Source organism: Danio rerio, chromosome 24, assembly GCF_052040795.2.
Source record: "Danio rerio strain M-AB ecotype USA chromosome 24, GRCz13ab, whole genome shotgun sequence".
In the NCBI taxonomy this organism is placed as follows: domain Eukaryota; kingdom Metazoa; phylum Chordata; class Actinopteri; order Cypriniformes; family Danionidae; genus Danio; species Danio rerio.
Window position 1 is genome coordinate 20,593,609 of NC_141044.1, and position 12,558 is coordinate 20,606,166.

Sequence of the window (12,558 nt, forward strand, 5' to 3'; positions counted from 1 at the left end):
CACACTCATTCACACACATTCACTATGGCCAATTTGGCTTACCCAATTCAACTTTTGCGGATGTCTTTCAACTTGTGGGGAAAACCAAAGAACCTGAAGGAAACCCACGTGAACATGGGAAGAACATGCAAACTCCACACAGACACTAACCCAGCTGAGGCTTGAACCAGCGACTTTCTTGCTGTGAAGCGATCGTGCTACCCACTGCGCCATTATGACGCCCCTGTTTTACTTGCTCATTTTATTTTTGACCTTTTGTTTTTGTTTTACCCACTTTCTGAAACCGTTTTTCACCAGACTCAAACCCCATTGTTGCGATTAACTTTTCTGTGTCGCAAGGCCACCACTGTACAGGCATACATAGCTCAGGCTACAACATTCGCACTCAACAGGAATTTTTACTGATACATTTTCACAATGACAGTATTTTTTTCTGGTATTTTCCAGAGACTTAATCTTCTTTCTATTATTACTTATATAATACCGGGTACATTGTTTCAAATGACTAAAATGCCAGTAATAAAGTCATTATTAAACTGCAGATAATCTCCCATAATGTACTTCATAACAGTAAATAAAAAAAAAAAAACAGTGAATCACAAATTACAGAACCTGCTAATTTGCAGATGTTTTTTACACTGTATATTAAAAGTTGGAGTTTGCATTAAAAAAGTCTCAACCTGAAAGGTGACATATCACATTTATACACTCCCAGAAGGCTATATCATTTTTATCATTTACACCTTTGGTCTGTCAAGTTAATTATTAAAGTTTCTGAATAAATTCTGTACATGCCTGAATTGCTCTTTGTTTAGCTCTGCTAATCTTTGCTTTTGACTGCTCCAGCAGTGCGATTTTTATTTTTATTTTTTTGTGGTTCTATAAACCACATTTTGTCTACTGGGAATATGGGTTGATGGTAGATTTTACAGGTTGCTTTTTTGCTGCAGATAGTGCTGTAAGAATATTCTACGCTGATAAGCATAGAAATATTGAGCTGACAAATAATAAAACATTTAAGACTGAACCTATCACATACTTTTGTGTCAATTACAAAAACCCATATCTCAAAATTTACTTTCAAGTGGACAATCAAAGAACATATGCACATAAATATTTTTAAATTACAATTTTAAACCAGTTAGTATTTTATGCAAATTTTTTATTTTATTTGACCTTAAATACATAGTTGAAGTCAGAATTATTAGCCCCCCTGAATTATTAGCCCCTCTGTTTATTGTTCCCCCAATTTCTGTTAAACGAAGAGAAGATTTTTTTTCAACACATTTTAAAACATAATAGTTTTAATAGCTTATTTCTAATAACTGATTTATTTAAATTTTTCCTTGATGAGAGTAAAAAATATTTGACAAGATATTTTTCAAAACACTTCTATACAGCTTAAAGTGACATTTAAAGGCTTAACTAGGTTAATTAGATTAACTAGGCAGATAAGGGTAATTAGGCAAGTTATTGTATAACGATAATTTGTTCTGAAGACAGTCAAAAAAAATTGCTTAAAGGGGCTATTAATTTTGACCTTAAAATGAATTATAAAAAAATTAAAACTGCTTTTATTCTAACCAAAATAAAGCAAATAATTCTTTCTCCAGAAGAAAAATATTATCAGACATATTGTGAAAATGTCCTTGTTCTGTTAAACATCATTTGGGAAATATAAAAAAAATAATAATAATAAAATTCTTCAACTGTATATATACTCTCTATGACTTTGATTACCTCTATTATTCTCATATACAAATCACTTTGGATAAAAGCATCTGCCAAATGATTAAATGTAAATGTGAATACACCATGACTTCATTCACCTTTCATGTGTCACACAGACCTAAAGAAAAGAGTGAGCACAAACTCATTTGGGTTACAGCTCAGTCCAGCGAGATATATTTGCTCGGAGGCTGCAGAGTAAAATTCAGTGTGGGCTTGGGAAAGTTAACTCAAAGAGTAATCACCAACCTTGTGTCCAATTTGGTTTTTATGGAATGGTGTTAAATGAAAAATGCAGCTCTTCAAATTAAACAACAGTACATCAAAGACACTGTTTAAAGTGAAAAAAACATCTCTGAAGGGAATAAGGGCCTTTTAGTTTAAACACCAGCTGTGTTTTACTTTTAAACTCTGAAAAAATGGATCACAGTCCTGCGCTTATGCCAAAGGAACAGGGATGAAATTGCCGGCGCTATGCTATTTGTCATATAATTAGCTTTTACTGTAGCGCTTCCACTTCAGAAAGCAATTCAGTCTGTTGCAATAAATTGTGCTTTATTATTACAGTACAGCTTCAAAATTGCTGTGAAAATACAACATACAGACTATTGCGTCAGAATAAAACTTAATGATCAACAGCAGAAACTAAAAATGTGTGATGTGATGGGTTTGCAGTGTGTAAGTTCATACTAAACCTGATAATTCATTGTGAGGAGGCATAATAACAGCCTATGCACCTTTAAAATGGTGCTAAATAGCACTAAAAGTGGCCCTTGACTCGTTATCAAAGGGGAAGCAATTTAAGTGGCACTCATAAAGAGCCTGTTAAGCCCGTAATGCTTCTTCAGTAAGTGTTTGTGGTGGTTAAGGTGCTATCTAGCACCTTCTTTAAAGATATAGGTGTCTTGTAGCACTTACAGTGGTTCCCCTATTACTACCAGAACCATTTTAGTGCCATTAAGACCATATTTAAGAGTGTAAGAACAGATCTGAATATACAGTTTACTGTATTGAGTATGTTAACACATAAATATGTTATTTACTATAATGGATCAAATCTGTTTCAGTATCTAGCTGTATGCTTTAATTCATAGGTCTCAAACCCAATTCCTGGAGCTGATCGAACTGATTAAGGTGTTGAAGAGTTGTCTCAACCACCTTGATTATTTGTATCAGGTGTGTTTAATTAGGGTCGGAGCAAAACTGCAGAGCTGCGGCTCTCCAGGAATTGAGTTTGAGACCTATGCTTTAATTAATTATTAGATAATGATCTGCAAAGCTATTATCATGTCATGAGACTTTTATTCTGGAAATAATTTTCTGGAAATAAGTTTTTATTCATTCATTCATTCATTCATTCATTTTCTACCGCTTTTCCGGGGCAGGGTCATGGGGCAGCACTCTTAGGAGAGAACCCCAGACGTCCTTCTCCCCAGACACTTCCTCCAGCTACTCTGGAGGGGTCCCAAGGGGTTCCCAGGCCAGCGGAGAGACATAGTCCCTCCAGCGTGTCCTGGGTTTTCCTCAAGGTCTCCTCCCGGTGGGACATGACTGGATCACCTCGCTAGATAGACGTCCAGGAGGCATCTGAAACAAATGCCGGGCCACTTCAGCTGACTTCTCTTGATGTGGAGGAGCAGCGGCTCTACTCCGAAATCCTCTCGTGTGTCAGAGCTTTATAAGAGTTTACACTGCCAACCTGCAAAGGAAACCTTTCGGCTCAGCTCCTTCATTGCCACAACGGACCGATACATCTCATGTTCCATACTTCCCTTACTTGTGAACCAGATCCAAAGATACTTAAACTCCTCCACCTGGGGTAAGGACTTTCCTCCACTCTGGAGATGGCAATCCACCCTTTTCTGGTGGAGGACCATAGCCTCAGACTTGGAGGTGCTGGTTCTCATCCCCGCCACATCACACTCACCAGTAAACTGCCCCAGTGAAGCTCTCTGTTCGATGAAGCCAACAGAACAACATTGTCTGCGAATAACAGAGAAGAAATCCTGTGGTCTCCGAACTGGACCTCTCCTCCATAAACTGCCACATTATCGTGGTGGAGGGGTTTGAGTGCCTGAGTGATCCTAAAAGCTATGTTGTCGGGGGCTAACGCCCCTGGTAGGGTTTTCCAAGGCAAAAAGGTCTTGGGTGACAGGTCAAACTAAGTAGGGTTCAAAAACCCTTTATGAGTACAAAAACATCAAGGACGGTGATGTCACCCGATATGGCGCAGCCGGTGCCTCACCCTGGAGCCAGGCCTGGGGTTGGGGCTTGTATGCGAGCGCCTGGTGGTCGGGTATTTTCCCACAGAACCCAGTTGGGCTTAGCCCGAAGGAGCAACATGGGACCATCCTCCTGCAGGCCCACCACCTGCAGGGGGAGCTGTATGGGGCCAGGGCATTGTGAAATGGGTGGTGGTTAAAGGTTAGGACCACGACAACCCGGTCGTCAGGCACAGAAACTGGCTCTTGGGACATGAAATGTCACCTCACAAGTGTTTTTGTTGCTTATAAATTCAGTGGACCACCACAGTATCATTTGTCCAGTCAGAATTTCACAATGAACTAATAATATATGTACACAAATCAAATGCTTTGTTTTGTGCCTTTAATTTGACAAAGCATCAATTGAAGGTAAATTTCAATCATGCTATGGTTTTGTGCACGTTTCAATTCAAGAAAGACTGATTTATTTAAACAATAAATGTAGCTTAATAATCCAAAATCAAACAAAAAGGGCTCAGAGGTTGCTTAAATAATGTGTTGGTGCTCTTTGGGTAAGGGATTCATTAGAATAAACAGCAAAAGTCAGTCCAAGGCACTCGAAAATGTGGAAAATTATTAAAAAGCCTTTACTGACATGGCCATTCCTTAAAACTGCGCCTACGTGTTTCGGGAAAATTGCCTTCATCAGGCTAACAGTATAAATGTAGCTTGTTGCAGTGAATGTTTCAAAGCAAAGAGTGCATGTGAGGTACTTGATCATGGGTGCCATTGGGGCTTCTGGCCAGTCTGGCTGCTTACTCCAAGCCAATAAAAGCCATTAACCCCTTAATTATCTTGTCTTTTAGTCATATGTAGAACCAATCAATCAATAAGCAATATAGATATTAAATATTCAACAACAGACAATAAACATTTAAATTTCAACTAACTGTTAAATAAACATTATGCATTTATATAAATTCATTCATTCATTTTCTTTTCCCTTTATTAATCCGGGGTCGCCACAGCAGAATGAATCGGCAACTTATCCAGCATATGTTTTACGCAGCGGACACTCTTCCAGCTGCAACTTAACACCGGAAAAACATTTATATTACTACTTAACATAAATATAAATAAACATTATGCATTTACACAAACAATGATTACAGTAAACACTACAAGTAATAAACACCATTCTACTGTCTCACTTTAACACATACTGAAAGACTTTCTTAATGTCTTTTAAGCTAGTCATTTTTCAACATAGTTCTAAAATAAGTCTGTCAATTAGACATTGAATTAAGAAGTGCACCACATACATTATATTAGCAACTTACAAACCCTTTCTGCATACCTCTCATAAATTATTTTGCACTTAGACCATTTCTAAACTGAAAACCGAATTCATTTAAGCAAAAACAATAAAGAATTTGTCTTGAAGCCCACCTTCTGCTTCAGATATCTTTGTCACATCCTCCTTTCACTTATTACATAAACTCACCTGTGATAGTTACAGTAGATTTACATGACTACAGTGTAACATTCCATCGATTATTCATAAAAAATAATGCAGCGGAAAGCACGAATATACATCGCTGGAGCAGTATTATTGTTGCTTAGTGTTTTTTCAACTTTTTATGAATGCTGTTTCATTCATTAATTTTCCTTTGGCTTAGTCTCTGATTTATCTGAGGTCACCACAGAGGAATGAACCACCAACTATTCTGGCATATGTTTTACGCAGTGGCTGCCCTCCAAACCACAACCCAATAATGGAAACACCCATACACTCTAGCATTCACACACTATGGCCATCTTAGTTCATTCAATTCACTTATAGTGCATGTATTTGAACTGTGGGGGAAACTGGAGCACCCTGAGGAAACCTACACAAACATGGGGAGAACATGCAAACTCCACACAGAAATGCTAACTGGCCCAGCTGGAACTCTAACCAGCGACCTTCATGATGTGAGGCGACAGTGCTAACCACTGAGCTACCGTGACACCACGTTAAAAAACTTTATTTCAAAAATATTGTTACAACTTACAGCAGATAAACTTTGGGGTGAGAGAATTTATATTTAATGTATATAAAAGAGATTTATAAAGACAAATCATAATGAAGTTTTTCTTGCTTTTTCCCCCTTTGTTTGGTATCCTGATTTTGGCTGTGTCATTTCTAGATTCTTTCCATCTACCTGAATGATCTGTGAGGTGCAACAATTCTGAATAAATCACAAATGTCGTAAAGGGACACACATTCTTGGCACAGAGGGGTGCTGTCATTAAAGTTTGTGTCATAATCAATTATTGTGTAAAGAGGTGATTGCAATACCAATATCATATACCCCAAAGCATGACTAGTGTCCCTTAGAACTGTTATAATCCTGCCCTCTGTTGGGCTCCCATGCTTGTGATCCAGTGTCTGCCATGTCTCAGCGGCTTGGCTCAAAGTGAAGAACAGGCATCTCAGTCTCTGCATTTGAGTTTCATGGGCACTTTTGAATGCAGTGTGTGCCAGTTATGTTTTAACTTTACATTTGCATAATTCCCAACATTTATGTGCACAGATGATTACAGCATTTAGCTACATTTGTAATGACAAAAATGCTACTTGGGTTCATGGGAAAAACATGTCTCTACCACCATTTTTTCTTAATCTATAAAAGTGTACACCATTCTATGCAGTTTTACACTGAAATATACATGAAAAGCAAAACGCTTTCCCCACAAATCCTGATTATGGCCAGATTATTAATTAATAAAGACACATTCTCTACTGTTCCTTGCACAATACTATGTCAGCACCAGGGTCACATGTTTTCAGAATCAGAATCAGTTTTATTGCCAAGTGTGCTTCACAAACAAGGAATTTGGTTTGGCTGCAGAAGCTTCCAGTGTACAACACAAAATAAATATGAAAAATACGATTTCATAAAACATTAAACAGAGATGCAGTTAGTCAAACAAGATCTGGATGTTTTTATGATCATTAGTTAGAAAAACAGATATGTTTTTAATGTTTTTGAAAGAAATTGCTGTTTTCTACCAAATAAAATTGATGCTTAAAGAGACAGTTCACCCAAAACTGAAAACTTACACACTCTAAATTAGTTTAAAACCTTTTTTTTAGTTTAGTTCCTTGGTCCCAAAAGAAGTTATATTGGAAATTAGCCATTGACATTACAACATTTATCCAAATATGTTCTTTTGTGTTTAACAGAAAAAAGAAACTCATAAAGGTTTGGAGCAAGCAAAAGGTGAGTAAATCATGACAGATTTTTCCTTTTTGGTGCACTGTCCCATTAAGGTGTTAATTCTTGTAAGTGAAAATTAGGGCTGTGCGATTTAGGGAAAATATCTAATTGTGATGGCGAGGCAGTGGCGCAGTAGGCAGTGCTGTCGCCTCACAGCAAGAAGGTCGCTGGTTTGAACCTCGGCTCAGTTGGCATTTCTGTGTGGAGTTTGCATGTTCTTCCTGCCTTCGCATGGGTTTGCTCCGGTTTCCCCCACAGTCCAAAGACATGCGGTACAGGTGAATTGGGTAGGCTAAATTGTCTGTAGTGTGTGTGCGGCTGGAAGGGCATCTGCTGCGTAAAAACTTGCTGGATAAGTTGGTGGTTCATTCCGCTGTGGCGACCCCGGATAAATAAAGTGACTAAGCTGACAAGAAAAAAAAAATGAATGAATCTAATAGTGATTTTTATTTGACAGATATTGCGATCTCGATTTGATTTGCGATATAACTTTGGAGTCAATCTTCAGCTTAATAATCTGTATCATAGCTTCTTATTGTGAGCATGCAGTGAGTGTTAGTTAAAAAAAGCAACTCAAAATATATTATTAACTCCAACTTTCATTCAAATTTGTTTATAAATATTCAGAAATTAAACACAAAATTTTTCTCTAGAGCAAACAGTAGTGAGCTATGGCGTTAGTTATCTTCTGGTGTCTTCGTGGTGTTTTTTCATTTAGTGTAACAGCTGCAAACAATAAAATTGTACTTTGCTGTTGCTCGCTACTAGATTGAATGCCACTGGCAATAATTTTAGTTGACCTTTTAGCAAGGCACTCCTCATATTATTGGTCTATAGCCTGTGGTGCTTTTTAGGTGTTGGCTGTTGTTTTTCCTTGTGTCATGGCAACAGTTCTGCAACAGCTGGTTTTGATTGATGTCTGTCACTTTGAAACCAAAATATTCTCATATTACTGATGTGCTTTTTTTCTTTAATATGAATTTGTCTGTTAATGCTTTTGAAGCGGCAGAAACCATCATCTCATCCATTTGCGCTTTCCTGTTTGTTTGTTTTTTTTAGTGTGGGCTTTCCGCACAGTCTGGTTCCGCAATTCTGATTGGGCAGAATGAAAGTGTGCTTACTCAATCGGCTAGTAAGACTATCACACAGACGACAGTTTACTCTGGCTGGGGGAAATTATATAATACATACAGTTGAAGTCAGAATTATTAGCCTCCCTGTTTATTTTTTCCCCCAATTTCTGTTTTTTATTTTTAAACATAATAGTTTTAATAACTCATTTATAATAACTGATTTATTTTATCTTTGTCATGATGACAGTACATAATATTTGACTAGATACTTTTCAAGACATGTCTATACAGCTTAAAGTGACATTTAAAGGCTTAACTATGTTGATTAGGTTAACTAGGCAGGTTAGGGTAATTAGGCAAGTTATTAACAATGGTTTGTTCTGTAGACTATCAGGAAAAAATAGGTTAAAGGGGCTATTAATTTTGTTAATGTAATATTAATGTTTATAAAAAAATTATAAACTGCTTGTGTTCTAGCCAAAATAAATCAAATAAGAATTTCTCCAGAAGACCTTCCTTGCTCTGTTAAACCTTATTTGGGAAATATTCGATTTGATTTGATTTCGATTAATCGCACAGCCCTAGTGAAAACACATTTTTAATTGTACTACTGGGTTTTAAAGTTATGCTGGGCAATAATAAAAATTATGGTGAAAAAGAAAAATGTTTGACTGCATGTTCATGCTCCATGACCAATCAAGGCATACCAGCTCAAAAAAAATAAAAAACCATATACAAATAAATCAAAAATAAACATCTTGACACGTATCATCATTTATTATTCATCAAATTAATTGTTCCAAATTCATAATGATATTGTGTATTATGAAAGCATAAAATAATTTGCCTAGTTATATTAAAACAATCATGTTTAATAGTGTCACAAAACTCTATGGGAGACACTCAGTTTCACAATTTCAGCCATCTCATCTTTCATTCATCTTAACCTATCTTTGCAATGCCTCAAATATGTCTTACCATTGTGACGGAGCACCACAGCCATGTAATCCTGGGTCTTTGAGCTGACGTACACCAGAAGACTGGGAGAGGTGGAGGTGCTGAAGCTGAAGGTCAGGTCTTCATGTGTCAGGTTTGTTTCGACTGGAAGGTTGTGGATTATGCTCTTTTCATCCAGGCTGGAAGCTGCAGCCAGCACTTCAGGCACCAGATTATACTTAACCAGTGTTCCTGCTTCAAAGAAACCACCAACATCTGGAGAAAGAAGAGATGTTTTTTTAGAGTATACTGTCAGTTAAACAACACTCTTGTTGTTCTAAGATGAACCATTTGTGAACCAACAGCTCGAGACACACAATATACATGTGGCCATGTTGGTATTAAAAGAAAAATGCTTTTTTTAATGTTTAAATTATCAGCCCTTATTAAAAAAAATATTAATATATTAAAATAGATTAATTATTGTTTCATCCACTTCAGATATGTGCTGCTGGCTAATAGTGTTGTTGAAAGATGCTTTGCCACCAAAATTGTATAAGAAATTATTTTGCCAGATATAAATAAATAAATAAATAATTAAATAAATTAATGAGTGAATGAATGAATGAATGAATTAATTAATTAAAATAAAAACAAAAAACAAACCAAAAATGTAGATGTTTCTTACATTTTCCTGTATTCTGCAGTTAGTATTATTCACTTTATTTGCTTAGCCCTTGCTTTAGTAATTAGGTTTAGAAAAAAATCACATCAAAAATTGCATTACTGGTCTCTTTATTGGTTATACCAGCCTTCAATTATAAAACGTTATCAGTTACCTGTATTGGCAATTTTTTATTTTCTTTTATAAAAACAATGATTTAAATGTATAAATACATACAAAAGTAGATGAAAATAGAGACAAAACTACAAAACTACAAAAAAAAAAAAAAAAAAATATATATATATATATATATATATGTATATATATATATAAGCCTTACCCAGCTATAATAGTTTAAAACTTAGTATCAACTACAGTACCAATAACAGCAAAGTAGACTTATTCCGGTGTTCAAAAATCCATGCAGCTTCAGTAATGCAACCACTATTTCATCAGAAATATGAACATATTTGCCTTGTCTGCCAAAAATAGGACATCTCTACTGACTAACTGCTTGCCCTGAACTATCATGAGATTGTTTAAATCAATGGAGTGCTCAATACATTTAACTATCAATATTACATTTTGACAGACTACTTATAATCCTGACACAGAGACTTCTAAGTAAGGAGGTTTTAAAGTAGTTTCAAATTGCCGTTATATTACTTACAGGTTACTGATTTAATATGTAGCCTATAGATTTTTCATATAAAAGAAACACATTTTCAATCCTCCGCTTTCTGCACCTCTGATTTCAATCAACAGCTTAGGTATTTAAGAGTGAAACAAAACAATGAAATCTACATTTTCATTTGTTCCAAGTACTGTACATACTGGTTAGTGGTTATACACTCACCGGCCATTTTATTAGGTACACCTTACTGGTACTGGGCTGGACCCACTTTTGCCTTCAGAACTGCCTTAATCCTTTGTCATATAGATTCAACAAGGTATTGGAAATATTTCTTTAGAGATTTATGTCTAGAGGTCTGCAAATTTCGGAATAAAGTGCGGAAGCAGTCGGTAACCCTGGTATAAACTGAACGAGAGCGGGCGGTCTAACGATATCGCTCCCGACTCCCGAGCGAGCATGCGTATGTATGTGTGTGAATGAAAGAGTGTGATGCTGTGTTCAATGCGGGTTGAAAATGGGACAGGTCAGGCAGGAGGACAACAAATGCTGAATATAAGCGGGAGCGGTCGGGTTTGGACTAAAACCTGGCGGGAGCGGGTGGGAGGGGGATTCAAAATTTAGTCCTGGGCAGATCTTTATTTTGGTCCATATTGACATCATAGCATCACGCAGTTGCTGCAGATTTGTCGGCTGCACATCAATAATGTGAATCTCCCGTTCCATGATATCCCAAAGGTGCTCCATTGGATTGAGTTCTGGTGACTGTGGAGGCCATTTGATTTCTGTAAACTCATTGTCATGTTCAAGAAACCAGTCTGAGATGATTCGCGCTTTATGACATGGTGCGTTATAGGTAGGTTGTGGCATTGACACAATGCTCAATTTGTACTAATGGGCCTGAATGTACAAAGAAAATATCCCCACACTATAACACCACCACCAGCCTGAACCATTGATAAAAGGCAGGATGGATCCATGTTTTCAGGCAGTTGAAGTCAAATTCTGACCCTACCATCCGAATGTCGCTGCAGGAATCGAGACTCATCAGATCAGGCATTGTTTTTTCCAATCTTCTTTTGTCCAATTTTGTATCAGTTTCCTATTCTTAGCTGACATGAGTGGTGCCTAGTGTGGTTTTCTGTTGCTGCAGCTCAAGGTTGGATGTGTTGTTGGATGTGATCAGCTGGAACCAGTCTGGCCATACTCCTCTTACCTCTAGCATCAACAAGGCATTTGCGCCCACAAAACTGCCGCTCAATGGATATTTTCTCTTTTTCGGACCATTCTCTGTAAACCCTAGAGATGGTAGTGCGTGAAAATCCAAGCACTACCATCCAGTTTCCAGTTTCTGAAATACTCAAACCAGCCCGTCTGTCACCAACAATCATGCCAATCAAGCCACTTAAGTTACCTTTTGTCCCCATTCTGATGCTCAGTTTGAACTGTAGCCTTGCAGTTGGACAGCTGTACCTAATAAAGGGTCCAATGAGTGTATAGCTACAGTATAAGTTTAGGTCTCTATACTGTACCCGCTCTAGTTAAGACTAGAGCGATGATTCATTACTTTGGGCAAAATCATGCCCACCATTCAAGGAATGTGCAGTGGGAATGTGTAAGTCATGTCTGACTCGGCCATCTGCAGCAGCAGGGCAAGGACACTGACATTACCGATATGTTTTGTATTCATAAGAGGCTTCCTCAACAGCTATAAAAACCAAGAGGACACTTTCCTATTACCTTTTTACTTGAGGGGTGAACAAAGGTCCTTACATGGATCGTTTAACCTGGCTGCTAGGATATCTGTGTGCAAGTGTGTGTGCATTTGTCTTGCACAGAAGTAGTATAAACAACACAGGATTTGTTGCATATGGGGTGGAACAGGAAGAACCATGGGAAATCAACATGGGTAATGAAGTAAATACACACAAGGGTAAAAAGCGAGTGAGCGAACATGACAATGCGCTTCTGCACTGAATATCTCATGTACACAGAGGACGAGGCGGGTTTATCTGCTATTCATGGCGTTCTCTCATTTAGCCATTTTCCTCCCGGGAAT

General features: G+C 37.3%; 1 protein-coding gene across 2 annotated transcripts in view; it reads right to left on the reverse strand.

The window, feature by feature from the left end:
• The window catches only part of cntnap2a (contactin associated protein 2a), a 743,992-nt gene that overhangs the window by 65,525 nt on the left and 665,909 nt on the right, over positions 1-12,558 (reverse strand). For both annotated transcript variants that reach the window (XM_087308738.1, NM_001281991.1), the window contains 1 exon segment: positions 9,247-9,480. In XM_087308738.1, coding sequence (XP_087164864.1) covers positions 9,247-9,480 — 234 coding nt within the window.